The sequence below is a fragment of the Pseudophryne corroboree genome, chromosome 6 (genome assembly GCF_028390025.1).
Source record: "Pseudophryne corroboree isolate aPseCor3 chromosome 6, aPseCor3.hap2, whole genome shotgun sequence".
Taxonomy (NCBI): domain Eukaryota; kingdom Metazoa; phylum Chordata; class Amphibia; order Anura; family Myobatrachidae; genus Pseudophryne; species Pseudophryne corroboree.
The window spans coordinates 797,143,113-797,170,692 of NC_086449.1; the positions used below are offsets into that span (position 1 = coordinate 797,143,113).

A 27,580-nucleotide genomic window follows, 5' to 3' on the forward strand; every position below is an offset into this window, starting at 1 on the left:
GAAGGTGTTTCTCCCGGCGGAGAAGGCTCAGGAGCTCGTGACTCTAGTCAGAGACCTCTTAAAACCAAAACAGGTGTCGGTGCATCACTGCACGCGAGTCCTGGGAAAGATGGTGGCGTCATACGAAGCCATTCCCTTCGGCAGGTTCCATGCGAGGATCTTTCAGTGGGATCTGTTGGACAAGTGGTCCGGATCGCATCTTCAGATACATCGGCTGATCACCCTATCCCCCAGGGCCAGGGTGTCTCTTCTGTGGTGGCTGCAGAGTGCTCACCTTCTCGAGGGCCGCAGGTTCGGCATACAGGACTGGGTCCTGGTGACCACGGATGCAAGCCTCCGAGGGTGGGGGGCAGTCACTCAGGGAAGAAACTTCCAAGGGTTGTGGTCAAGTCAGGAGGCTTGTCTGCACATCAATATCCTGGAACTAAGGGCCATATACAACGCCCTGAGTCAAGCGGAGCCTCTGCTTCGCAACCAACCGGTGCTGATTCAGTCAGACAACATCACCGCGGTGGCTCATGTAAACCGCCAGGGCGGCACAAGAAGCAGGGTGGCGATGGCGGAAGCCACCAGGATTCTTCGTTGGGCGGAGAATCACGTGCAAGCACTGTCAGCAGTGTTCATTCCGGGAGTGGACAACTGGGAAGCAGACTTCCTCAGCAGGCACGACCTCCACCCGGGAGAGTGGGGACTTCATCAAGAAGTCTTCACGCAGATTACAAATCGATGGGAACTGCCACAGGTGGACATGATGGCATCCCGCCTCAACAAAAAGCTAAAAAGGTATTGCGCCAGGTCAAGGGACCCTCAGGCGATAGCGGTGGACGCACTAGTCACACCGTGGGTGTTCCAGTCGGTCTATGTATTTCCTCCTCTTCCTCTCATACCCAAGGTGCTGAGAATCGTAAGAAAAAGAGGAGTGAGAACAATACTCATTGTTCCGGATTGGCCAAGAAGGACTTGGTACCCGGATCTGCAAGAAATGCTCACAGAGGACCCATGGCCTCTGCCTCTCAGACAGGACCTGTTGCAACAGTCTGTTCCAAGACTTACCGCGGCTGCGTTTGACGGCATGGCGGTTGAACGCCGGATCCTAGCGGAAAAAGGCATTCCGGATGAAGTTATTCCTACGCTAATAAAGGCTAGGAAGGACGTGACAGCAAAACACTATCACCGTATATGGCGAAAATATGTTGCTTGGTGTGAGGCCAGGAAGGCCCCTACAGAGGAATTCCAGCTGGGCCGGTTCCTTCACTTCCTACAGTCAGGAGTGACTTTGGGCTTGAAATTGGGGTCCATAAAGGTCCAGATTTCAGCCCTATCCATTTTCTTTAAAAAGGAACTGGCTTCTCTTCCTGAGGTTCAGACGTTTGTGAAGGGAGTGCTGCATATTCAGCCCCCTTTTGTGCCACCAGTGGCACCTTGGGATCTCAACGTGGTGTTGGGTTTCCTGAAATCCCACTGGTTTCAGCCACTTAAGACCGTGGAGCTAAAGTATCTCACGTGGAAAGTGGTCATGCTATTGGCCTTAGCTTCGGCTAGGCGTGTGTCAGAATTGGCGGCTTTGTCATGTAAAAGCCCCTATCTGGTTTTCCATATGGACAGGGCAGAATTACGGACTCGTCCACAATTTCTGCCGAAGGTGGTGTCATCTTTTCATTTGAACCAACCTATGGTAGTGCCTGCGGCTACTTGTGACTTGGAGGATTCCAAGTTGCTTGATGTAGTCAGGGCTTTGAAGATTTATGTGGCCAGAACGGCTGGAGTCAGGAAAAACTGACTCGCTGTTTAAGCTGGGTGCTCCTGCTTCAAAGCAAACTATTGCTCGCTGGATCTGTAACACGATTCAGCAGGCTCATTCTGCGGCGGGATTGCCGCATCCAAAATCAGTAAAAGCCCATTCCACAAGGAAAGTGGGCTCTTCTTGGGCGGCTGCCCGAGGGGTCTCGGCATTACAGCTTTGCCGAGCAGCTACTTGGTCGGGTTCAAACACATTTGCAAAATTTTACAAGTTTGATACCCTGGCTGAGGAGGACCTTGTGTTTGCCCATTCAGTGCTGCAGAGTCATCCGCACTCCCCCGCCCGTTTGGGAGCTTTGGTATAATCCCCATGGTCCTTACGGAGTCCCCAGCATCCACTAGGACGTTAGAGAAAATAAGATTTTACTCACCGGTAAATCTATTTCTCGTAGTCCGTAGTGGATGCTGGGCGCCCGTCCCAAGTGCGGACTTCTTCTGCAATACTTGTCTATAGTTATTGCTTAATAAAGGGTTATGTTATGTTGGCATCAGTTTGTTTGATGCTCTGTTGTTGTTCATACTGTTAACTGGGTATGTTATCACAAGTTATACGGTGTGATTGGTGTGGCTGGTATGAGTCTTACCCTGTATTCCAAAATCCTTTCCTTGTAATGTCAGCTCTTCCGGGCACAGTTTCCTTAACTGAGGTCTGGAGGAGGGGCATAGAGGGAGGAGCCAGTGCACACCAGTAGTCCTAATTCTTTCTTAAAGTGCCCTGTCTCCTGCGGAGCCCGTCTATTCCCCATGGTCCTTACGGAGTCCCCAGCATCCACTACGGACTACGAGAAATAGATTTACCGGTAAGTAAAATCTTATTTTCTGCCCTTCCTGTAATTTTTTCTTTCTTTTGGTTCTCCACTGTATGTAAATCTTTACTTTCTGAAAATAAGGAAATAAAAACAGTTTTACAAAAAAAAAAGAAATATGGAGGCTCTCCCCCACCCAAATCTAACTCTCTCTGCACATGTAACATCTACCCCACCTACAGTGAAACATAGTTTTGCTCGGCTGCTTGATAATTTGCTTTGCTTACAAACATAAATAAGGCCCATAGTACATACTTCTGTATCATTTGGTGCCTTATTATTTGTATTATTGTCAGCTAGCTCTCCGCAAATGAATTACCTAACAATGAATTTTACATATAAAATGTTGGTTTGTGCACAATTTATGCTTACCTTGAACAATGGCAGGGAGAAGTGGAGTCTATTGCAATGAAGAAACCTAAGGAAAGGACTCATCTTTTTGAGCAAATCAGCAACTCCGCAGAATTAGCAGAAGAATATGCAGTAAAAAGAAAGCTGATGTTAGAGGCGGAAGAAGACGCACAGCACAGTTACGCCAAGAAGAAAACTGCAGCAGCTGAGCGTAAAAATGCCAGGCTAGAAAAGGAAGAAGTAAGTGTGTGGGGTGTAGTATGGTATGCTGGCGGCCGGCTCCCGGCGACCAGCATACGGGCGCCGGAAGCCCGACCGCCGGCATACCGACAGGGTGGCGAGCGCAAATGAGCCCCTTGCGGGCTTACTGCGCTCGCCACGCTGCAGGCACGGTGGCGCGCTACACGCGCCACGCTATTTATTCTCCCTCCAGGGGGGACGTGGAGAAAAAATTTCGGTATGGCGGCTTTCGGGATTCCAGCGCCAGTATACTGTGCGCCGGGATTCCGACAGTTGGCAACTTGAAGACCACCCAGTGCGTGATGTCTACATTTTCCGGTACCTGTTCTACAAGATTCAGGTTGGTTTTCTTTTTAAAATAAAGGATTGACATGCACTAAGTCACTGATTAGTAAATGTCCCCCTGAGTCTTGCAGTTATAACGTAGCACAACTTACATGACGCTTATTAATGATTAAGTGAAAACGTATGTTGGATGGATGTAAAAATGTACTCCAGATGATGAGGTTAACAGAAGAGATAGTTTCTCAGGGTAAGGTCTCAATATCGGTCAATGATTTGACAGCTCCTGTTCAGTTAAGGAAACCATTGGTGAATGCTTACCACACTGTACCTGAAAAGAAATACACTGAAGACAGCACTTATTCACAGTGCTATGAATGTATTTTGTATGCATTTCTTTGACTGGCTTATGCAGATGGGTTCTATGCCAGTTTGCGTGTCTCTTGTGTGAATTCACATTGCACATGCCAAAATACAGTGTGTTCATTGATACTTAATGTTCATATATTTCAAAAAAGGGGATCCAGCTTCAATGCGTCTCCTCCTGTAGTGATACAGATGGTTCTTCTACTCCACAGATAATCTCATGATGATATAGAATAAAACATAATATGAAAACACATCATAGTGTAGTATGTCCAAAAATGATTTTCTTAATAAAAAGTTGCCTAGCAATTGAGAAACATATTGGTGCAAAAATATAAATAAATTGTGTGCTGTGAGTGATTAAATTATGTGCTTGAAAAAATGAATAAAAGCTGATTCACTGTGCTCTGAAGATTACTTCACTCAATTTCTTGTTCTGAATGAATGTCACTTGTTTCATACGTCTTTATTTATTAACATCATTTAACTTGATTATTTATTGTTCTTGGTACTTGTTATGCGTCATTATAAATTAGGACAGCATATCTTGCATGTATTATGTGAAAATGAGTAATCCCAGTATGTAACAAACCTCAAGGTAAGTATTGAAATCAAAAGTGCTGGGACAAAATTAGTCCCTTTTCTCTAACGTCCTAAGTGGATGCTGGGGACTCCGTAAGGACCATGGGGAATAGCGGCTCCGCAGGAGACTGGGCACATCTAAAGAAAGCTTTAGGACTATCTGGTGTGCACTGGCTCCTCCCCCTATGACCCTCCTCCAAGCCTCAGTTAGATCTCTGTGCCCGAACGAGAAGGGTGCACACTAGGGGCTCTCCTGAGCTTCTTAGTGAAAGTTTTAGATTAGGTTTTTTATTTTCAGTGAGACCTGCTGGCAACAGGCTCACTGCATCAAGGGACTAAGGGGAGAAGAAGCGAACTCACCTGCGTGCAGAGTGGATTGGGCTTCTTAGGCTACTGGACATTAGCTCCAGAGGGACGATCACAGGCCCAGCTTGGATGGGTCCCAGAGCCGCGCCGCCGGCCCCCTTACAGAGCCAGAAGGCAGAAGAGGTCTGGAAAATCGGCGGCAGAAGACGTCCTGTCTTCAACAAGGTCGCGCACAGCACTGCAGCTGTGCGCCATTGCTCTCAGCACACTTCGGTCACTGAGGGTGCAGGGCGCTGGGGGGGGGCGCCCTGAGACGCAATAAAAACACCTTGGATGGCAAAAAAATGCATCACATATAGCTCCTGGGCTATATGGATGCATTTAACCCCTGCCAGAATCCATAAAAAAGCAGGAGAAAAGTACGCGAAAAAGGGGCGGAGCCTATCTCCTTAGCACACTGGCGCCATTTTCCCTCACAGCTCCGTTGGAGGGAAGCTCCCTGTCTCTCCCCTGCAGTCACTACACTACAGAAAGGGTTAAAAAAAAGAGAGGGGGGCACTAATTAGGCGCAGTATTAACTATACAGCAGCTATAAGGGGAAAAACACTTATATAAGGTTATCCCTGTATATATATAGCGCTCTGGTGTGTGCTGGCAAACTCTCCCTCTGTCTCCCCAAAGGGCTAGTGGGGGCCTGTCCTCTATCAGAGCATTCCCTGTGTGTGTGCTGTATGTCGGTACTTTTGTGTCGACATGTATGAGGAGAAAAATTATGTGGAGACGGAGCAGATTGCCTGTAATAGTGATGTCACCCCCTAGGGGGTCGACACCTGAGTGGATGAACTGTTGGAAGGAATTACGTGACAGTGTCAGCTCTGTATAAAAGACAGTGGTTGACATGAGACAGCCGGCTACTCAGCTTGTGCCTGTCCAGACGTCTCATAGACCGTCAGGGGCTCTAAAGCGCCCGTTACCTCAGATGGCAGATATAGACGCCGACACGGATACTGACTCCAGTGTCGACGGTGAAGAGACGAATGTGACTTCCAGTAGGGCCACACGTTACATGATTGAGGCAATGAAAAATGTTTTACACATTTCTGATAATACGAGTACCACCAAAAAAGGGGTATTATGTTCGGTGAGGAAAAACTACCTGTAGTTTTCCTGAATCTGAGAAATTAAATGAGGTGTGTGATGATGCGTGGGTTTCCCCCGATAACAACGGATAATTTCTAAAATGTTATTGGCATTATATCATTTCCCGCCAGAGGTTAGGGTGCGTTGGGAAACACCCCCTAGGGGGGATAAAGCGCTCACACGCTTGCAAGGGCTCTACCTTCGCCTGAGATGGCCGCCCTTAAGGATCCTGCTGATAGAAAGCAGGAGGGTATCCTAAAAGGTATTTACACACATACTGGTGTTATACTGCGACCAGCAATCGCCTCAGCCTGGATGTGCAGTGCTGGGTTGGCGTGGTCGGATTCCCTGACTGAAAATATTGATACCCTAGATAGGGACAGTATATTTTTGCCTATAGAGCATTTAAAAGATGCATTTTTATATATGCGTGATGCACAGCGGAATATTTGCCGACTGGCATCAAGTCTAAGCGCGTTGTCCATTTCTACCAGTAGAGGGTTATGGACACGTCAGTGGTCAGGTGATGCGTATTCCAAACGGCATTTGGAAGTATTGCTTTATTAAGGGAGGAGTTATTTGGGGTCGGTCTTTCAGACCTGGTGGCCACGGCAACAGCTGGGAATTCCACGTTTGTACCCCAGGTCGCCTCTCAACATGAGAAGACGCCGTATTATCAGGCGCAGTCTTTTCGTGGACAAGCGGGCAAAAGGTTCCTCATTTCTGCCCCGTGACAGAGGGAGAGGAAAAAGGCTGCAGAAATCAGCCAGTTCCCAGGAACAGAAACCCTCTCCCGCCTCTGCCAAGCCCTCAGTATACGCTGGGGCTTTACAAGCAGAATCAGGCACGGTGGGGGGCCCGTCTCAATGAATTTCAGCGCGCAGTGGGCTCACTCGCAAGTAGACCCCTGGATCCTTCAGGTGGTATCTCAGGGGTACAAATTAGAATTCGAGACGTCTCCCCCTCGCCGTTTCCTAAAGTCGGCTTTACCGATGTCTCCTTCTGACAGGGAGACAGTTTTGGAAGCCATTCACAAGCTGTATTCCCAGCAGGTGATAATCAAGATACCCCTCCTGCAACAGGGAACGGGGTATTATTCCACACTGTTGTGGTACCGAAGCCGGACGGCTCGGTGAGACCGATTCTAAATCTAAAATCTTTGAACACTTACGTACAGAGGTTCAAATTCAAGATTGAGTCACTCAGAGCAGTGATTGCGAACCTGGAAGAAGGGGACTACATGATGTCTCGGGACATCAAGGATGCTTACCTTCATGTCAAAATTTACCCTTCTCACCAAGGGTACCTCAGGTTTATGGTACAGAACTGTCACTATCAGTTCAGACGCTGCCGTATGGATGGTACACGGCACCCCGGGTCTTTACCAAGGTAATGGCCGAAATGATGATATTCCTTCGAAGGAAGTGAATTTTAGTTATCCCTTCCTTGGACAATTCCCTGATAAGGGTAAGATCCAGGGAACAGTTGGAGGTCGGTGTAGCACTATCTCAGGTAGTGTTGCGGCAGCACGATTGGATTCTCAATATTCCAAAATCGCACCTGGTTCAGACGACGTGTCTTCTGTTCCTAGGGATGATCCTGGACACAGTCCAGAAAAAGGTGTTTCTCCCGGAGGAGAAAGCCAGGGAGTTATCCGAGCTAGTCAGGAACCTCCTAAAACCGAGCCAAGTCTCAGTGCATCAATGCACAAGGGTTCTGGGTAAAATGGTGGCTTCCTACGAAGCAATCCCATTCGGCAGATTCCACGCAAGAACTTTCCAGTGGGACCTGCTGGACAAATGGTCCGGATCGCATCTTCAGATGCATCAGCGGATAACCCTGTCACCAAGGACAAGGGTGTCCCTCCTGTGGTGGTTGCAGAGTGCTCATCTTCTAGAGGGCCGCAGATTAGGCATTCAGGACTGGGTCCTGGTGACCACGGATGCCAGCCTGCGAGGCTGGGGAGCAGTCACACAGGGAAGGAATATCCAGGGCTTATGGTCAAGCCTGGAGACATCACTTCACATAAATATCCTGAAGCTAAGGGACATTTACAATGCTCTAAGCTTAGCAAGACCTCTGCTTCAAGGTCAGCCGGTGTTGATCCAGTCGGACAACATCACGGCAGTCACCCACGTAAACAGACAGGGTGGCACAAGAAGCAGGAGGGCAATGGCAGAAGCTGCAAGGATTCTTCGCTGGGCGGAAAATCATGTGATAGCACTGTCAGCAGTATTCATTCCGGGAGTGGACAACTGGGAAGCAGACTTCCTCAGCACGACCTCCACCCGGGAGAGTGGGGACTTCACCCAGAAGTCTTCCACATGATTAAAAACTCGACAGGTATTGCGCCAGGTCCAGGGACCCTCAGGCAATAAGCTGTAGACGCTCTGGTAACACCGTGGGTGTACCAGTCAGGGTATGTGTTCCCTCCTCTGCCTCTCATACCCAAGGTACTGAGATTGATAAGATGGAGAGGAGTAAGCACTATATTCGTGGTTCCGGATTGGCCAAGAAGGACTTGGTAACCGGAACTTCAAGAGATGCTCACGGAGGATCCGTGGCCTCTACCTCTAAGAAGGGACCTGCTCCAGCAAGGACCCTGTCTGTTCCAAGACTTACCGCGGCTGCGTTTGACGGCATGGCGGTTGAACGCCGGATCCTGAAGGAAAAAAGGCATTCCGGATGAAGTCATCCCTATCCTGATCAAAGCCAGGAAGGATGTAACCGCAAAAACATTATCACCGCAATTGGCGAAAATATGTTGCGTGGTGCGAGGCCAGTAAGGCCCGACGGAGGAAATTCAACTGGGTCGATTCCTACATTTCCTGCAAACAGGAGTGTCTATGGGCCTGAAATTGGGGTCCATTAAGGTTCAAATTTGGGCCCTGTCAATTTTCTTCCAAAAAGAACTAGCTTCAGTCCCTGAAGTTCAGACGTTTGTAAAAGGGGTACTGCATATACAGCCTCCTTTTGTGCCTCCAGTGGCACTTGGGATCTCAATGTAGTTTTGGGTTCCAAAAGTCACATTGGTTTGAACCACTTAAATCTGTGGAGTTAAAATATCTCACATGGAAAGTGGTCATGCTGTTGGCCCTGGCCTGGGCCAGGCGCGTGTCAGAATTGGCGGCTTTATCCTGAAAAAGCCCTTATCTGATTTTCCATTCGGACAGGGCGGAATTGAGGACTCGTCCTCAGTTTCTCCCCAAGGTGGTTTCAGCGTCTCACCTGAACCAACCTATTGGTGGTGCCTGCGGCTACTAGGGACTTGGAGGCCTCCAAGTTGCTAGACGTTGTCAGTGTCCTGAAAATATATGTTTCCAGGACGGCTGGAGTCAGGAAATCTGACTCGCTGTTTATCCTGTGTGCACCCAACAAGCTGGGTGCTCCTGCTTCTAAGCAGACTATTGCTCGTTGGATTTGTAGTACAATTCAGCTTGCACGTTCAGTGGCAGGCCTGCCACAGCCAAAAATCTGTAAATGCCCACTCCACAAGGAAGGTGGGCTCATCTTGGGCGGCTGCCCGAGGGGTCTCGGCTTTACAACTTTGCCGAGCAGCTACTTGGTCAGGAGCAAATACGTTTGTAAAATTCTACAAAATTGATATCCTGGCTGAGGAGGACCTGGAGTTCTCTCATTTGGTGCTGCAGAGTCATCCGCACTCTCCCGCCCGTTTGGGAGCTTTGGTATAATCCCCATGGTCCTTACGGAGTCCCCAGCATCCACTTAGGACGTTAGAGAAAATAAGAATTTACTTACCGATAATTCTATTTCTCATAGTCCGTAGTGGATGCTGGGCGCCCATCCCAAGTGCGGATTGTCTGCAATACTTGTACATAGTTATTGTTACAAAAATCGGGTTATTATTGTTGTGAGCCATCTTTCAGAGGCTCCTCTGTTATCATGCTGTTAACTGGGTTCAGATCACAAGTTGTACGGTGTGATTGGTGTGGCTGGTATGAGTCTTACCCGGGATTCAAAATCCTTCCTTATTGTGTACGCTCGTCCGGGCACAGTATCCTAACTGAGGCTTGGAGGAGGGTCATAGGGGGAGGAGCCAGTGCACACCAGATAGTCCTAAAGCTTTCTTTAGATGTGCCCAGTCTCCTGCGGAGCCGCTATTCCCCATGGTCCTTACGGAGTCCCCAGCATCCACTACGGACTATGAGAAATAGAATTATCGGTAAGTAAATTCTTATTATTAAACATCCAAATATCATGGTATAAATTAATGATTCTATGGAATGGAATATGGAATTGATAAGAAAAGAAACATGATGTCTCTTTAACATTATAATATACATGGAGTGTTTCTATTAAGTCACTACCAACCGTCTTGCAGGAATATTTAAACTGCGATACATATTGGTAACATATCCGCTCACCTAATTAATAAGCGAGGGAACATTTAACATCGGGCGGCATGTTATTACAACAGCCGTAAGCAGAAACAACTGAGCATCTCTGTCACATTTTTAGAGTAAGCATTAAGTATCGTCTCGCAGTAACATTGAAACTGTGAGACGCATTGGAAATATATCTGCTCACTTAATCAACAAGTGAGGCACCATCCAATCCCGGGCGGCATAAAGTTACTAACAGCCGCAAGCAGTAATAAACGAGCATTTCTGTCACACTGCACGTGTATGCATTAAACAATATATAGAATTAATACTATGTGGTGCATATAAAAAAATTTGCATCAAGGTACATCAATATCAGGTACTGTGTGATGCGTTGTATATACATCCACCTACCCTGATAAATGTGTACAATCGCAACACAGTTTTAGGTGGCAGATAATCTCCCAGTAAGGAACAGACGTACTTGGTTTAACGTGAGGCACCCACATTATATATATTATCATTATCAGTGGAGAAATTTTTAATGCCTCCCCAATAATATTCACAAAGAATTGCTAGCTTAAAGCATAACGGAACATTTGGTGGGACATGGCAGGCTTATTACTATGTGTGGTAATAAATTAATAAAGCCTGATAAGCTTTTAACCACACACAACGTGTATTAAACATCATTAACCATTGGGGGCAGCGTGAGTGCGGCGAGCAGCCTGTGAATACCCACAATACTAGCCCTAATATATCAATATTTTCATCTGACATTTAATTATTCTATAGGGCTTAGAACACTAAAGACCTGATCCAATAGGTGTACAACAGCCTGTAATCACATAATACTCAAAAGACCATTGTCAATGGAGTCATGATGCATGCTACATCTAGACCCATGCAATAGACATGATCTTACTGTGCGTGGAAGACTAATTAACAGTGTTTACACCAGGGTCTTGAGCTAATGGAGTTCCTTTAATAGGAACTACTGATGACACGTTTTTTCCTGCCAATAATCCCATTCCATAGAAACATTAATTCATACCATGATATTTGGATGTTTAATAAGGGACTAATTTTGTCCCAGCACCTTTGATTTCAATACTTACCTTGAGGTTTGTTACATACTGGGATTACTCATTTTCACATAATACATGCAAGATATGCTGTCCTAATTTATAATGACGCATAACAAGTACCAAGAACAATAAATAATCAAGTTAAATGATGTTAATAAATAAAGACGTATGAAACAAGTGACATTCATTCAGAACAAGAAATTGAGTGAAGTAATCTTCAGAGCACAGTGAATCAGCTTTTATTAATTTTTTCAAGCACATCATTTAATCACTCACAGCACACAATTTATTTATATTTTTGCACCAATATGTTTCTCAATTGCTAGGCAACTTTTTATTAAGTAAATATCAATAAAAGTTATATTTTAAATATATAATTCTTCTCTCTAAGTGCGCCAACGAAGAGACAATCCTTTCTCTGTCCTTTGCCTCTCTCCAATATTATTGTCTATGGCAGCACCCCCTATGGTTGTAAGCAGAATTGTGTATATATTAATACAATTTGGGGATTTCGTTAATGAATAAACTCATAAATTTTGTCTGGTGCAGAAGACATCCCTTACCCCCATTTTCCTGTATGTACCAAAAATGATTTTCTCAAGCAACATGAAAAACCACTCAGAATAGATGGCGTACCCCACTCACAGTGTAAAAATACGTTCTCCGCACATAAAGGTATCTTTATCTCTAGATATATGGTAAATGCTAGAAATTAATGCGTACCATACTCACTCAAAGATAAGCATGGATCCTACCGTAGTGGTAACTTTGTAAGCTGCTCATCCCCATAATGAAGTCCAGCTATGCTGGCTCCGCCCCACTAGCCTGAGAAGGGATACTACACTGAGTACACAGTAGTGAACCGCCTGGAGAAGAGGAACACTGTGTCTTACATGATACCCACTCTTTGCCTGACATACTACAGCAGTTACAGCTCACACATACACAGAAAAAGGTTAAATGCACAATTAACCCACAAAGAGCCCTTCCCGAGAGACACAGAGAAAGGATAGAACCAGCACACAGCGCCCTTATTGCTAAAGCCTAGCTTAGCTAGGTCGCAGACTAAGTATACACTAGTATATAGCTCCCCCCTGCTATGACCCCCTAAGGAGTAGCACCACCGGGGAGGGTTAGGAGTAGGCTGCGAGGAAGGGAGGGTTAGGTTTAGACTGTGGGGATGGGGAGTTAGGGTTAGGTACCACTGGGGAGGGTTAGGGTTTGATATAAAGTTATACCATATACCAAATTGTGGTATGACCTTATATGCTAAACCCCAGGACATTCTAAGTAAGTGACCTCTGCCTCTATAATTATGCCATCCGATATGATCTTTAAGTAGCAGAATGGACAGATTTATCATGTCTTACCAGGTTAATTAAACTGAGAAGAGTGCAGATTTACAAATCGACTGCAATAAAAGATAGTGTTACTGTCGTATCATCAAGGTGTTTCAGTTTACAGCCAATCATAAGCGATTTGCGCTAACGACCATCACCATCCTTATCTGTATCTGCCCTTGACCACCCTGCAAACAATGGGGCAGATGTATTAACCTGGAGAAGGCATAAGGAAGTGATAAACCAGTGATAAGTGCAAGGTGATAAACGCACCAGCCAATCAGCTCCAATATGTAAATTAACAGTTAGGAACTGATTGGCTGGTGCGTTTATCACCTTGCTCTTATTACTGGTTTATCACTTTCTTATGCCTTCTCCAGTTTATCTTTATCATGCTCTGGATATATCTCCAATTGCATAACCATTCCCTTACTGTACGGGGTCAACTGTAGATCACTCCCCTCCTGCCTATCCATGTGCAAGTAGCAGAATCACACATATCTCAATGAACACACTAAAACTAAAAAAATCTAATCAGGTACCCAAGGCGCAAACACACTTGTGCAGCCACTTGAGGATGAAAGGGCCACTTCACCCTTAATGAGATACGATACACAGAAATAATACCTAAAAAACAAGGCGCTCAGTGCAGTTTCATAAAAAATGATACTTAATGTCCATATATGTCAAAAAAGAGGGGATCCAGCTTCAATGCGTCTCCTCCTGTAGTGATACAGATGGTTCTTCTACTCCACAGATAATCTCATGATGATAAAGAATAAAACATAATATAAAAACACATCATAGTGTAGTATGTCCAAAATGATTTTCTCAAGCAACATGAAAAACCACTCAGAATAGATGGCGTACCCCACTCACAGTGTAAAAATACGTTCTCCACACATAAAGGTATCTTTATCTCTAGATATATGGTAAATGCTGGAAATTAATGCGTATCATACTCACTCAAAGATAAGCATGGATCCTCACGTAGCGGTATCTTTGTAAGCTGCTCCAATGATGATCTCCACCATCTCTACTAAATTATCTTGTAATGAGAAAGAGACGCAATACTTCAGAAAGTCTATGGCTGAGTTTATGCAAAAGGTCTCAGTACTCAGACCAGCGTCTCAGTCCTCTACCATTGGTCCGCAAAAACGTACTTTGGCCCATGTCCTGCATTCTGATTCTGATGATGACGGGACAGAAATGGAGGAAGGGAAGGTGGACATAGAGGTAGGGGAGGCTACTCTGTCGTAAGGTGTAGAGTCTCTCATAGATTCTATCAGAGAAGTCCTGAATATTCCTGATAAGATGACAGAGGAGTATGAGGAATCTTACTTTAATATAAAGAAAAAATCCTCAGCCACTTTTCCTGTGTCAAAGGAACTAAATACCCTGTTTGAAGAACCGTGGGTTAATCCAGAGAAGAAATGTCAAATTCCTAGGCAGTTAATATCTTTTCCTCCTGAGGATAGGAAAAAATGGGAAAATCCACCGATAATGGATACATCAGTCTTCAGGCTCTCACATAAACTAGTATAACCTGTTCCTGGTGCAGCCTCCCTAAAGGATACAGCTGATCGTAAGATTGAGACTACACTCAAATCTTTGTATACAGCTGCTGGGGTGGCCCAGAGACCCACTATAGCATATGGGTGGATTACTCGAGCCATTGAAAAATGGTCTGGTAATTTAATTGAGGGGTTAGACACCTTACCTTAAGAGGAAATTGTTTTACTCCTGCAACACATACAAGAACTTTATGGTTGAAGCCATTAAGGAGATAGGTTTGCTTAATGCACACACCACAGCTATGGTAGTGTCGGCACACGGGATTATGGCTACGTCAATGGACTGCTGACGCGGAATCTAAAAAAGGTGTGGAAGGCCTGTCTTTCACAGGTGAGGCCTTATTTGGTGACGAACTCGACAAGTGTATTTCACGAGCTACTACGGGTAAATCCACCTATCTACCTTCTGCAGCTCCGCCAGCTAGGAAGGCTTACTCAGGAGCCAATTTACAGTCCTTTCGGACTGCAAAGTTTAGGGGCAAGGCCAGAGGATCTTCTACCACCGCCAGAGGTGCTAGTGATAAACCACACAAACCAGCAACTGCTGGTACACAGGAACAGAGCTCAGACTCTGCTTCCTCAAAGCCTTTCCGCATGACGGTGGACCGCGATGCCTGGGAGACAGGCAGGTGGGAGCCTGGCTAAAATTCCTCAGTCACACCTGGACAAGATCTTGCCAGGATCCCTGGGTCATAGACCTTAAATCAGGGCTACAGGCTGGAGTTCCAGGATCTCCCACCTCACTGATTCTTCAAAGCACGCTTACCAGTTTCACAAGAAGTAAGAATAACCTTACAAGAAGCCATTCAAAAACTGTTACAGACCCAGGTCATTGTTCCAGTTCCACCTCATCTACAAAACAAGGGATACTATTCCAGCTTGTTTGTAGTTTCTAAACCGGATGGTTTGGTAAGACCAATTCTGAATCTCAAGTCATTGAACCCATACTTACGAGTGTTCAAGTTCAAGATGGAGTATCTGAGAGCGATGATCTCTGGTCTGGAAGAGGGGGAATTTCTAGTGCCTCTAGATATCAAGGATGCGTACCTTCACATTCTGATCTGGCCGCCTCATCAGGCTTATCTATGGTTTGCACTGCAGGACTGTCACTACCAGTTTCAGGCCCTGCCATTTGGTCTCTCCACGGCACCGAGGGTATTTACCAAGGTGACGGCAGAGATGATGATGCTACTCCGCAAACATGGAGTGAACGTGATTCCTTACCTGGATGATCTTCTAATAAAGGCTGCGTCCAGTTAGCAGTTGTTGAACATTGGTCTCACAACCAGATTACTCGTGGTTCATGGGTGGATTCTGAACCTGCCATAATCTCACCTAGAACCAACGCAGAAGCTTCATATCCTGGGAATGATACTGGACACAGAGTCTCAGAGTGTTCCTTCCCTTGGAAAAGGCAATGGTAATCCAGTTTATGGTTCGGGCTGCCTTGAAGCCGACCCGAATCTCAGTACATCTATGCATTCGCCTTTTAGGGAAAATGGTGGCTCCTTACGAAGCAATTCAGTACGGAAGGTGTCATGCGAGGTCCTTCCAGCTGGATCTGTTGGACAAATGGTCCGGATCGCATCTTCACATGCATCAGAGGTTTCATCTGTCGCCAAAAGCCAGGATCTCCCTCCTGTGGTGGCTACACACTTCTCATCTAGTGAAGGGTCGAAGGTTCGGGATTCAGAATTGGATTCTTCTAACCACAGACGCAAGCCTCAGAGGTTGGGGTGCAGTCACCCAGGGGGTGCAGTTTCAAGGAAGATGGTCAAGTCAGGAAGTCGTTCTTCCAATAAACATCCTGGAGCTCAGGGCTATATACAACGCCCTTCTGCAGGCCTCATCTCTTCTTCAGAATCAGGCCATTCAAGTTTAGTCGGATAATGTGACGGCAGTGACGTACATAAACCGACAGGGCGAACGAAAAGCAGAGCTGCAATGTCCGAGGTGTCAAGAATTCTCCTCTGGGTGGAAAAACACGCCGTGGCGTTGTCGGCTATCTTCATTCCAGGAGTAGACAACTGGGATGCAGATTTCCTCAGCAGACACGACCTGCACCAGGGGGAATAGGGTCTCCACCTGGAGGTGTTCCAGTGGCTGACACGTCGGTGGGGTTATCCACAAATCGACATGATGGCCTCTCGACTAAACAAGAAGCTTAAGTGGTATTGTTCCAAGTCGAGGGACCCACAGGGTCTACCAGCTGGTGTACATGTTTCCTCCAATTCCTCTGATCCCAAGAGTTCTAAAAAGAACAAAAAAAGGGAAAGAGTTCAAGCAATCCTGATTGCTCCGGACTGGCCGCGAAGGGCCTGGTATGCTGATCTTCTCGAGATGCTAATCGAAGATCTGTGGCCTCTGCCTCTACGAGAGGATCTTCTGCAACGGGGCCCGTTCATTTATCAAGACTTACCACGGCTACGTTTGACAGCATGATTCTAGCCAGGAGAGGGATTCCTGACAAGATCGTCCCGACTATGTTCCAAGCCAGGAAAGGGGTAACGTCAAAATATTACCATAATATCTGAAAGAAATATGTCTCTTGGTGTGAGAGCAGACAATATTCTATGGTGGAATTTCGTCTGGGACGTTTCCTGCTTTTTCTGCAGTCGGGAGTTGATGTGGGCCTACGCCTAGGCTCCATAAAAGTTCAGATTTTGCCTTGTCTATTTTCTTTCAGAAACAATTGGCTTCTCTCCCTGAGATCCATACGGTCTTGAAGGGTGTTCTACATATCCAACCTCCCTTTGTGCCTCCCACTTGGGATCTCAATTTGGATCTACAATTTCTCCAATAGGACTGATTTGAACCGTTAGAGGTGGTAGACGTTAAAGTATCTTTCTCTTACGTCCTAGAGGATGCTGGGGTCCACATTAGTACCATGGGGTATAAATGGGTCCACTAGGAGCCACTGGCACTTTAAGAGTTTGAGAGTGTGGGCTGGCTCCTCCCTCTATGCCTCTCCTACCAGACTCAGTTTAGGAAATGTGCCCGGAGGAGCCGGTCACAGCTAGGGGAGCTCCTAGAGCTTCTTTAGTTTTATTTTTTTTCTAGAGTTAATTTAGGCTCAGAGAGGCTGTTGGTAACAGCCTCCCTGCTTCGTGGGGCTAAGGTGGGGGGGGGGGGAGTAGTGTCTGCCCTGCGGGGTCTGAGCCACTATCTCTGCTGACAGGACACTGAGCTCCTGAGGGTGATGATCGTTAAGCGCCCCTGGCGACCACTCACTCCCGCAGCATGCCGCCACCCCCTTACAGAGACAGAAGACTTCGGTGTCGAGTGAGTCACCGTCCCCCCTGGCAAGCGGGGAGCCGGAGTGAAGATGGCGGCAACAGGGTAGGAGCGCAGTACTAACTGCGCTCCGGGGCTCAGCGGTACATAGTGCGGCGCTGTGAGGGGTGCCCTGAGCCAGTGCCTATACCCTACATTGGTCAGCAAGCCTGTCGGGGACCCCGGATCGCTGCCAGCAGACATCCTCAGAACAGTATAATATAATGAAGAGCGGGAAGCAGCGCCATGTTCAGGGGTCGGAGCTTCTCCTAAGAGCGGACCCAGCAGCGTTCAGCGCCATTTTCCTGCCTGCAGTCCCTGTACACAGACGCTGACAGGGAGAGCTGTCTCTCAAAGCAACTCCAGCTATCCTGTGCGGTACCAGGGGGTTGTAGAAGGGGGGTGGGGGAGAGGCTGTGTAAAGTCTGTGTAGTCTATTAAGGTACACAGAGAGCGCTGATAGTTTTATTAGTTCTACCTCAAAAAGCGCTGTGTGTGGGTTGGCTCCAATCTCTGTGTCTCTTTGTGGCATACCTTGGGGGGAAACTGTGTCTGACATTTACCTGTGTGTGTATGTGTGTTGTTATCTGACATAGCCATGTCTAGAGACTCTGTGTCATATGCTGCAGAAGATGTTTCCTCTCAGGAGGGATCCATTCCATGTACACAGGATTGTAATGCTTTGTTTCAGATCCCTATTGTTGAGCCTGAGTGGTTAACTTCTGTCAAAGGAATGATCTCTCAGATCTCTACTAGGTAATACTGAGAATGAAACTCAGGTGTTAAAGAAATCTATGCAGTTTTGGTCAGTTTCTGTCCCTATTCCTGCAAAATCCCCTAGCATGTTCCCACAGAAACGTGCACTTGCTCAAATTATGCAAGATGAAACGGATACCGACTCTGACACGGCAGACGGTGATGGGGATGTGCTGAGGGGGGGGGGGGGGCGGCATCCCTTGCTAAGGTGGTGCAGCTCATGATTGAGGCCATTAGAGATGTGTTAAATATTACTGACACAACACCTGAGCAGATTGAGGAGGCTTACTTCACAAATAATAAGAATGCCTCGCTAACCTTCCCTGCGTCTAAAGAATTAAATGCTTGTCAAAGTCAAAAATATTACATAGAGAGAACATACAAACCACACACACATTTAAGTCGCTATACTTGCAAATATGCGCAGCGAGCACAGCAATATATGGAAACACGCATTTGCTCGGACATGGCACGGAGATGGATTCGGCGCTTGTTTCATACAGTACATGGTTATAATAATGTCAAGCACCAGACATCATGGAGATTTAGAATTGGCTGATGAATTGATGTCATGAATATGTATTATCTGAACAGAACCAGATGCGCCCATCATGTTTGGTATTGAAGCAAGCAGAATGATGTGTGGGTTAGTTTGATGCTGGTTGTGAAGTTGTGGGACATTGCAGCGGATAGATATGATTATATGTATAAAAGCTAAGATCACTTTGTTGAGAACAATGGATGATCAAGCCAACCTTTTACTAAGATTTTCAGGGCTGAACCTGATTAACATATACAAAGGAGAGAGAGAGACCCCTCCCCTAGGAACAGACACACAGGAGGATAGTTCCTGTCTGGGGGGGTTGGGGGTCAGTTTTTGCTGGTGGCCTCAGAGAACAGATGTAATGAAGCTACACTCAGAACAAAGCACTCAGAAGCATGGCTGGATCATCACCAGGCACCAAAGGACTAAGTATTGAATTCACATGGCTAGATAAGGAAATATAGACAGATTGCTTTCTGGTTTAAATAGGATATTGTAACTTGGTTGTGTGATTGTTGGGTGTTTGTGTGATAGATCTGGGAATCTGTGATGGTAGCTGGGACATTAGACAACCTGTAGCATAGCATTTGTGGTATTTGTTTGCCTATGGAGATTTAAAATAGATTGTGCTGGTTAGTTATAATATATCTTGTTAATCATAAATACCACCATGCAGTTGCGTTTGGGCATGTGCTTGTGGCAGTGGCGGGCTGAGATGTGTGGTTACATTGTGATCTGGTCTTGTGATGAATATGCTCTGGTTATTGAGATACTGAAGTTGTTTGGAATGTGAAAGTGAATAAGATGGTTCTAGGAAGTTGTTTGGAATGTGAAAGTGAATAAGATGGTTCTAGGAAGTTGTTTGGAATGTGAAAGTGAATAAGATGGTTCTAGGAAGTTGGATTGAAATTGTGAAAGGTGATTTAGATGGTTTGGAATTGTAAAATCAGAACATATGCATTGTTCTGAGGCTTGGACATTTTGGAATAAAATGGAGTCTTGTGTCTTCTGCTATGTGATTGTGGTGTAGTAGAGAGTGCCATGTGTTTGGACCTGCAAATCTAAAATGGCTGCTGCCGGGTGTTTTCCCCTCCCCCTTTCAACCATGTGTTGCAGTCTTCATGGGAGTTTTCTCAAAATGGAGTCTAGCTTCTGTCCCATGCGGTATTGTAGGGTTGTGTATATAGGGACAGCCAGTATGGGTAAGGTCAAGTATTTTCTCCACAAAGATTCTCAGCATTGAATAACTGCGCAGCGATTGTTCCTCACATGTGTAAGCTTCTCTGCAATCATATTGTCTGTATTGTTATGGTGAGCCATTTCTCTCTCTCTCTCTCTCTTCTCCTCTTTCTCTCTTATTTTCCCTTAAACGTAATTGTATTGTATTGTATTTCCTGTGCAGTTATCTGGTTAGGTAGTCTATGTTATATTGTAGTGTATGATTTGTATTTGTATTAATTCTTTTGCAAGTATATCATTCATAATATATATATATATTAGGCGTTGGACCCTGAGCACGGTATCTGTGTATTTCTTATAGTGTTAAGTATTCTCAGAGCGTCGGTGACGCTCGAACAGCTTTAAAGGTAATAAGGTTATTCTGTGTTGCATTTACACTCTAACATTACACTAAGGTTTTACTGCACAACACACTGTTTATGGTTTAGATACAAAGGTTTAATATTGTGAGCGTCAGCGCCGCTGGTGATCTCCCCGTGGTCCCGAGCGTCCGCTACGCTATAGCGAATCATTACGTTAGTCAGCAGCCAATAGCGTGCCTGCCTGTGATCTCTTGGCCGTGAGCGAACGTGACGCTTGAGCGTCTCGACTACGGCTAAGCGATTGTTACGCAACGTGCGTACCCTTACGGTACTTCATACGTAGATAGCGTACAGTGTTCTTAGACCTCATAAAGGGTAATATATAAGATAAATATTTAGCTTTATCAATTGCGGGCTCGTCCTGTCCTTCACACATCTGCACTAGGTAATTTCAGCAGACATTATCCAGCAGCAAAGGGCGGGAGATCATATTCCTCGTAGTGCTGTTTGGATAAGCGTCTGCTTCTCTTAGTAAAGGGTGCTGAAGGAATCCGGGAACCGGAGGTAAGAACAAAACGATAGTGTCCTTTTAAAACTGTTTATTTCTGTCTTGCGTACACACGCACGCATATCTGCATTTCTTTTCATTCGTGTATTTTCATATATCACTCTCCTGTTTGCCACTTTTATAGTTGATAAACGTGCTAAGAGAGATTTGCCGCTATTTCATAGTTTAAGAGTAAAGGTAATATAGTTAAAGTATAGACAAACACAGCTGTGCCTGAGAGACAAGGCGAAGTCAGTGTGGTGCGCGGTAGATGATAAAGGATCATCTACATTGATAAACGTATAAATTGTGTTACGGTGGATCTTTGCTTTGCGTACACGTGTCTCTAACAAAGGACTGAGACTTGCGTACGCAACCCAAGGGCTGACGCACGCAGCGTATATTACGCAACGGAGCGTACGGGTACGCCCACGTAACTCAAATCACAAGTGTTAATTTTTTTCAACGCGATAAATAGCGCAACGCGGTAAATAACGCAAGGCGATAAATCGCGCAAATCTATTTTAACATTCGAAATTTAAATTAACAGATCCTTCTCCTAATTGGTAACACATCTGGTCTAAAGAAAATTTCTGCGCAGAAATAGAAATAGAAACAAAAGTGTACATGTGGTGAGTGAGTGTGTTATATACAATTTTGAGGTTGAACCACAAGAAAAGTATCGAGTTCTCGTGAAGGTACATACATGTAAGTGACGTGCATGGTGGCTAGGGAGGCATCCCTGGTTAAACATAAAATTTGAGCATTAGAGTGTAGCAGACCAGGAGGTCATACTGTAACAGACCAGGAGGTCGCATAACAGACCAGGAGGTCCAGGTACAGCAGACAAGGAAGTCCGCTATAGAGACAAGTAGCACAACACCAAGAAGGGTTGGTGCGGAACCCATATAGGCCATTAAGCTCTGGCTGAAGGAATTCGCAGCCGAAATTTTCGATTCCACTGGTCGCTCTGCACATAAGATTAGTTGCTTATGTGCTGAACGATTGTACCGCACGTAATTGTGTGCATTAGTAAACCTGACCGGTACTATTTGTGTACGAAGGTCATAAACGCTATTTGTACATTTTAACGTGATTTGTGAAATTTTTTTATTTTAAGGGAAGTTCGCTGGTCACTCAGGAACTATCCAACAACCGATACTTGCTGGGGAACGCGCCCCAGTAAATAAAGGTTCACAGGGGCCCTAGGTTGGGTACAACAGCTCTGGATACAGTGATTGTGTTACTGGCCAACGTGGGCGAGAAGTGAGTGGAGTACTCGGTAAACTTCACCGCCAGCCTGCCCCGGACATCTTGGTTTTTGTAAGGGTTCGCTGAAGAAAAGCAACACCTGCAAGTTATGGGGGCCAGTTGTTCAGGTAGGGGGCGATCAACCTCGGTTCGGGTTGATTTAGTAAACCGACCAATCGGGTCGGCAAGGTATGTAATGTGTGAAAAATATGGTTCACACACAGAGGTTTTATGTGATGAATGGGAGAGAATGACGGTACATGACGGGGAGAAATTCCCAAGAGTAGGTAGCTTCAGCCCAGAAGTGTTACTAAATCTAAGGAGAAGGATAGGTCTTATTGAACCAGCAAAGAGACGGATCAAACATTATGATTGTTTAAAGTTATGGCAACAGGAAAGTGAAATGCAAAAAGAGCTAACTGACATACCTGACTCTCATCTTGGGAGGAGAGATGTGGCAATGGAGAGGATTATGGTTGCGGAGAAAGGCACAATGTTGAACAATAAAAACGCACTTAGCAACTGTAGTATAGATGATAAGAATAAGTGTAATAAACATAACAATGATAATTGTAATGCTGTTAAATGTACAACTATTAACCCGTGCAAGTTGCACCCCATGTCAAACTTCCCTCAGGAATACGAGCAAGAAAGTGAACTCAACACGATGTCGGCACCTCTTCCAGAAGCCATCCTACAAGACATCCAGGTGGACGCGACCAAATCGGTAAAGGCAATAATCAAACCCCCTAACGGAGGGTCAGGTGAGGTCGTGTCCACAGGTACGTACAATGTTTTATATCACGCACAAACAAATGTACCCCATATTGTAAGACCAAAACAAGGTGATGTAATTGAGTTTAGTCCTGTAAGGGTGATCACAGTCCCCAATGGGAAGACTGACGATCAGGGAATCATTCCCGTCAAGGACAGTGCAATGCGCCATCCCTGGTCCCGGACAGAATTGAGATCAATCATGTCTGATTACCCAGATCCTAGGAAAGATCTAACTGTATGATCAAAGATTCACAGAAGGTATATCAACTCCCTAGACAACGACATAATCATGGTATCCAAGGAATCAGGTAGGTACAGGGAAAGCGGTTGATGGTGATGAGCATCCAAGCGTTTGAGGAGGCATCAAATCAACCAAAACCCCAGGCCATTGGCACATGGAGGAACTCAAGGATTTGTGATCTTTGCAAAAGAGAAGGGCATTATGCCAGTAACTGCAACAGCCCACATAAAATCAGACCCCCTAGACATGAAAATGAGCAAAAGTTAGGACACACCAAATTATAATCAGGGATCATATAGGAAGAATTTTGGGCCACACCCATAATATATAGTCAGGAAAGGTGATCATTAGGACTGATGGTAAGCCTGAGGTAACGGTTAATAAATTGGGAGGTCATTCCCTGAAGACACAGGAATGACCGGGTGAAACGTTGTAAATGTATCTGTGAAATGTTTTCTTTTTCTCTCTCCCCACCTCTGACGATTATTGGTAGGATTCAAACATTGCATTTATACTTGGTCTTTGCAGAAGTCTACCAAACCCCAGCATGACCTATCCGCACCAATGTATTCTGGCCAGATACAGACAATGGAATATGGAAGTGCTGGGGGGAGGGACTGCGCAAGGAAACCATGGGACATGTAGATATGACAGCCTGATGATCTGACAATGTTTTAGAAAATGTTTATGTTTGAAAAATGTTTCTTTTTTTTCTGTTGTTTATTGATGTGTTATGTTATATATGCATATAAATTGTTCTCTCTCTCTTTTTTTGTTTTTTTTGTTTCCTCTCTTCTCACTAATGTTTTCATGTTTAAAAGATGGTATGTCACACATCAGTTAGACAAATGGTAATGCAAGATTTTTGCTCCTTACAGAGAGGTCGCTGATTTGGAAGGAATATTGCATTATCGGAATGTTCGTTTGGAAGACTGAAAGACAGCACCTTTGAGATGACAGCGGAACAAGAAGAACAACAAGACTAGAGAACTTATTATCGTAACAAGTTTCTCTCCCCCTCAAACTGTTTTTTGTACCCCATTACAAATTTCTTCTTTTCTCCTCCTGTAAGATGGACTTGCCCCAAGAGACTGTGATATGGATTTTCCTGTTGACCATGATGTTGACCAGAGCAGTCTGTTTCGGTGAGAGTATCAGTGAGGTCGAGAAAGGATCCAGAAAGGTCCTGATGATAAAGATGGAGGTGTAAATTTCCAATAGCAACCCAATCACCAAGCAAAGGCGAGTACCGGAAACGATCTAGCAGCCATGTTATCTGTAAACATTTTTCTTTTAAGGATTGTTAGCTGAAGAAAACTGTATCTGTAGGCTCTGTAACAATGTCATTGAGGATGGGTGCATTAAGAAATGCCAATCCAGTTTTAATATCCATATGGACCGGCATCCATTGAGTGACTATCACTCCTTAGTGGGTAGCGTGTTAAATAAAACAGATTGTTGGGTATGCTCTCAAGTACCTCAAGGTCATAGCAAATCAGGGCTAGTACCATTTCCTTTAACGTTAGGGGAGGTACTTGAGTTAAGTGGTGGGAGACCGGTGGACAGGAGGTTTAATATCTCCAGCCCTCCTAGTTTGAAGCTCCACCAATACCATGTGGATAGGTCCCTATTATGTTTCAACATCTCCAATCCCCGAAAGCCGGGAAATTGGGAAGTGTCATGGAGTAACCAAACCATGACCTTTTCGCATAGAGCAGATAGAATGCCTACAGATACAGAGCTCATACGCCACATAGCCGATAGTGGAAAATATTTCCGATATAGGTATACCTTAGGAAACAGGATTACGAGAGTTGGAGAGGTATCACCAGGATACTGTGCACATATCGTACAACCTGATACGTGTACTAAACAGATGGGAGAATTAGGGTTAGGAGATTTCACATGGAAGGTTTGTAATATGGTTATGACATATTCCGTCCCATATGTTCTCCCCGATGATGCATATTTCATATGCGGGAGAAAGGCGTATGAGCGGCTTGCCCCAAACTCTGAAGGATTGTGTTATATTGGAAAAGTACTACCTGAGGTAATGAGTCTAAGGAGTGAGGAAACTGTAATTTCAATGGATTTGATTTATGACCCAACTGTAGAAACAATGATGTGATGAAAATGCGATTATACGGTCCGGTTCTTTCACCTGTTTTTTCCGTTTTCCTCCAAGGTAAAAAGACCCACTTGGACGAGGAATTTTGATGAGCCGATATACAGACAACAGATGGATTAAAGAAGAAGTTTTGACAACCTTATACACAGATTTTTGATGAACTATGCCATAGATCCCCAGTTTCCCTAGAAATTTTAAAATTACGCTAGCCCAACACTTTTGTAAATCTATGGACATTGACAGCTTTTGCTCGCACCTTATGGGCAAAAGCACAAAGAAGACTGCAACCAACAGACACCGAACAAGACTTCAACCGACAAATGTACATTAACCTGACATAGAATACCACAGCATTTACCATAAGTGTTCTTTATCTTCATTTCTACAACCCTCAGGTAATGACACACATAGTCGATAGGGAATACAGGCACAGATATCAGCAATCACATATCTCCCCCATTCATGTATCATCAACTAAAATGTGCTCCCCCATTTTGTTACAACCAAAGCCGAAAAGAGCTCGGTAAAGTTTGACAGCCCATCCACAGACCCGTACCACGGGATAAGAAGGAATTCAAATGTATACTTCGCAATACCTCGAAGCTTGATTTAAAACACGTACGGCACGATGATACATGACCCCCAAGCACGGATTCATACACACATGCTTCTGCTATCTCACTAGGTCATACCCTCTTCACACCTTCTCCTCTCTCCTCCCTTACCCAACCATGGAAATGTATTAACCCCTGACATATATTTTTCTCTTTTTGAAATGTTTTAGGAAGTGGCAGTTATTGGTGACTGCCAAAGGGTGGACTGTCAAAGTCAAAAATATTACATAGAGAGAACATACAAACCACACACACATTTAAGTCGCTATACTTGCAAATATGCGCAGCGAGCACAGCAATATATGGAAACACACGCATTTGCTCGGACATGGCACGGAGATGGATTCGGCGCTTGTTTCATACAGTACATGGTTATAATAATGTCAAGCACCAGACGTCATGGAGATTTAGAATTGGCTGATGAATTGATGTCATGAATATGTATTATCTGAACAGAACCAGATGCGCCCATCATGTTTGGTATTGAAGCAAGCAGAATGATGTGTGGGTTAGTTTGATGCTGGTTGTGAAGTTGTGGGACATTGCAGCGGATAGATATGATTATATGTATAAAAGCTAAGATCACTTTGTTGAGAACAATGGATGATCAAGCCAACCTTTTACTAAGATTTTCAGGGCTGAACCTGATTAACATATACAAAGGAGAGAGAGAGACCCCTCCCCTAGGAACAGACACACAGGAGGATAGTTCCTGTCTGGGGGGGTTGGGGGTCAGTTTTTGCTGGTGGCCTCAGAGAACAGATGTAATGAAGCTACACTCAGAACAAAGCACTCAGAAGCATGGCTGGATCATCACCAGGCACCAAAGGACTAAGTATTGAATTCACATGGCTAGATAAGGAAATATAGACAGATTGCTTTCTGGTTTAAATAGGATATTGTAACTTGGTTGTGTGATTGTTGGGTGTTTGTGTGATAGATCTGGGAATCTGTGATGGTAGCTGGGACATTAGACAACCTGTAGCATAGCATTTGTGGTATTTGTTTGCCTATGGAGATTTAAAATAGATTGTGCTGGTTAGTTATAATATATCTTGTTAATCATAAATACCACCATGCAGTTGCGTTTGGGCATGTGCTTGTGGCAGTGGCGGGCTGAGATGTGTGGTTACATTGTGATCTGGTCTTGTGATGAATATGCTCTGGTTATTGAGATACTGAAGTTGTTTGGAATGTGAAAGTGAATAAGATGGTTCTAGGAAGTTGTTTGGAATGTGAAAGTGAATAAGATGGTTCTAGGAAGTTGTTTGGAATGTGAAAGTGAATAAGATGGTTCTAGGAAGTTGGATTGAAATTGTGAAAGGTGATTTAGATGGTTTGGAATTGTAAAATCAGAACATATGCATTGTTCTGAGGCTTGGACATTTTGGAATAAAATGGAGTCTTGTGTCTTCTGCTATGTGATTGTGGTGTAGTAGAGAGTGCCATGTGTTTGGACCTGCAAATCTAAAATGGCTGCTGCCGGGTGTTTTCCCCTCCCCCTTTCAACCATGTGTTGCAGTCTTCATGGGAGTTTTCTCAAAATGGAGTCTAGCTTCTGTCCCATGCGGTATTGTAGGGTTGTGTATATAGGGACAGCCAGTATGGGTAAGGTCAAGTATTTTCTCCACAAAGATTCTCAGCATTGAATAACTGCGCAGCGATTGTTCCTCACATGTGTAAGCTTCTC

General features: G+C 45.0%; 1 protein-coding gene across 2 annotated transcripts in view; it reads left to right on the forward strand.

Annotated features, from left to right (window-relative positions):
- Positions 1 to 27,580, forward strand: part of SMC1B (structural maintenance of chromosomes 1B) — a 619,466-nt gene that overhangs the window by 137,823 nt on the left and 454,063 nt on the right. For both annotated transcript variants that reach the window (XM_063928898.1, XM_063928897.1), the window contains exon 4: positions 2,994 to 3,197. In XM_063928898.1, coding sequence (XP_063784968.1) covers positions 2,994 to 3,197 — 204 coding nt within the window. The remainder of the gene's footprint in view (positions 1 to 2,993; positions 3,198 to 27,580) is intronic.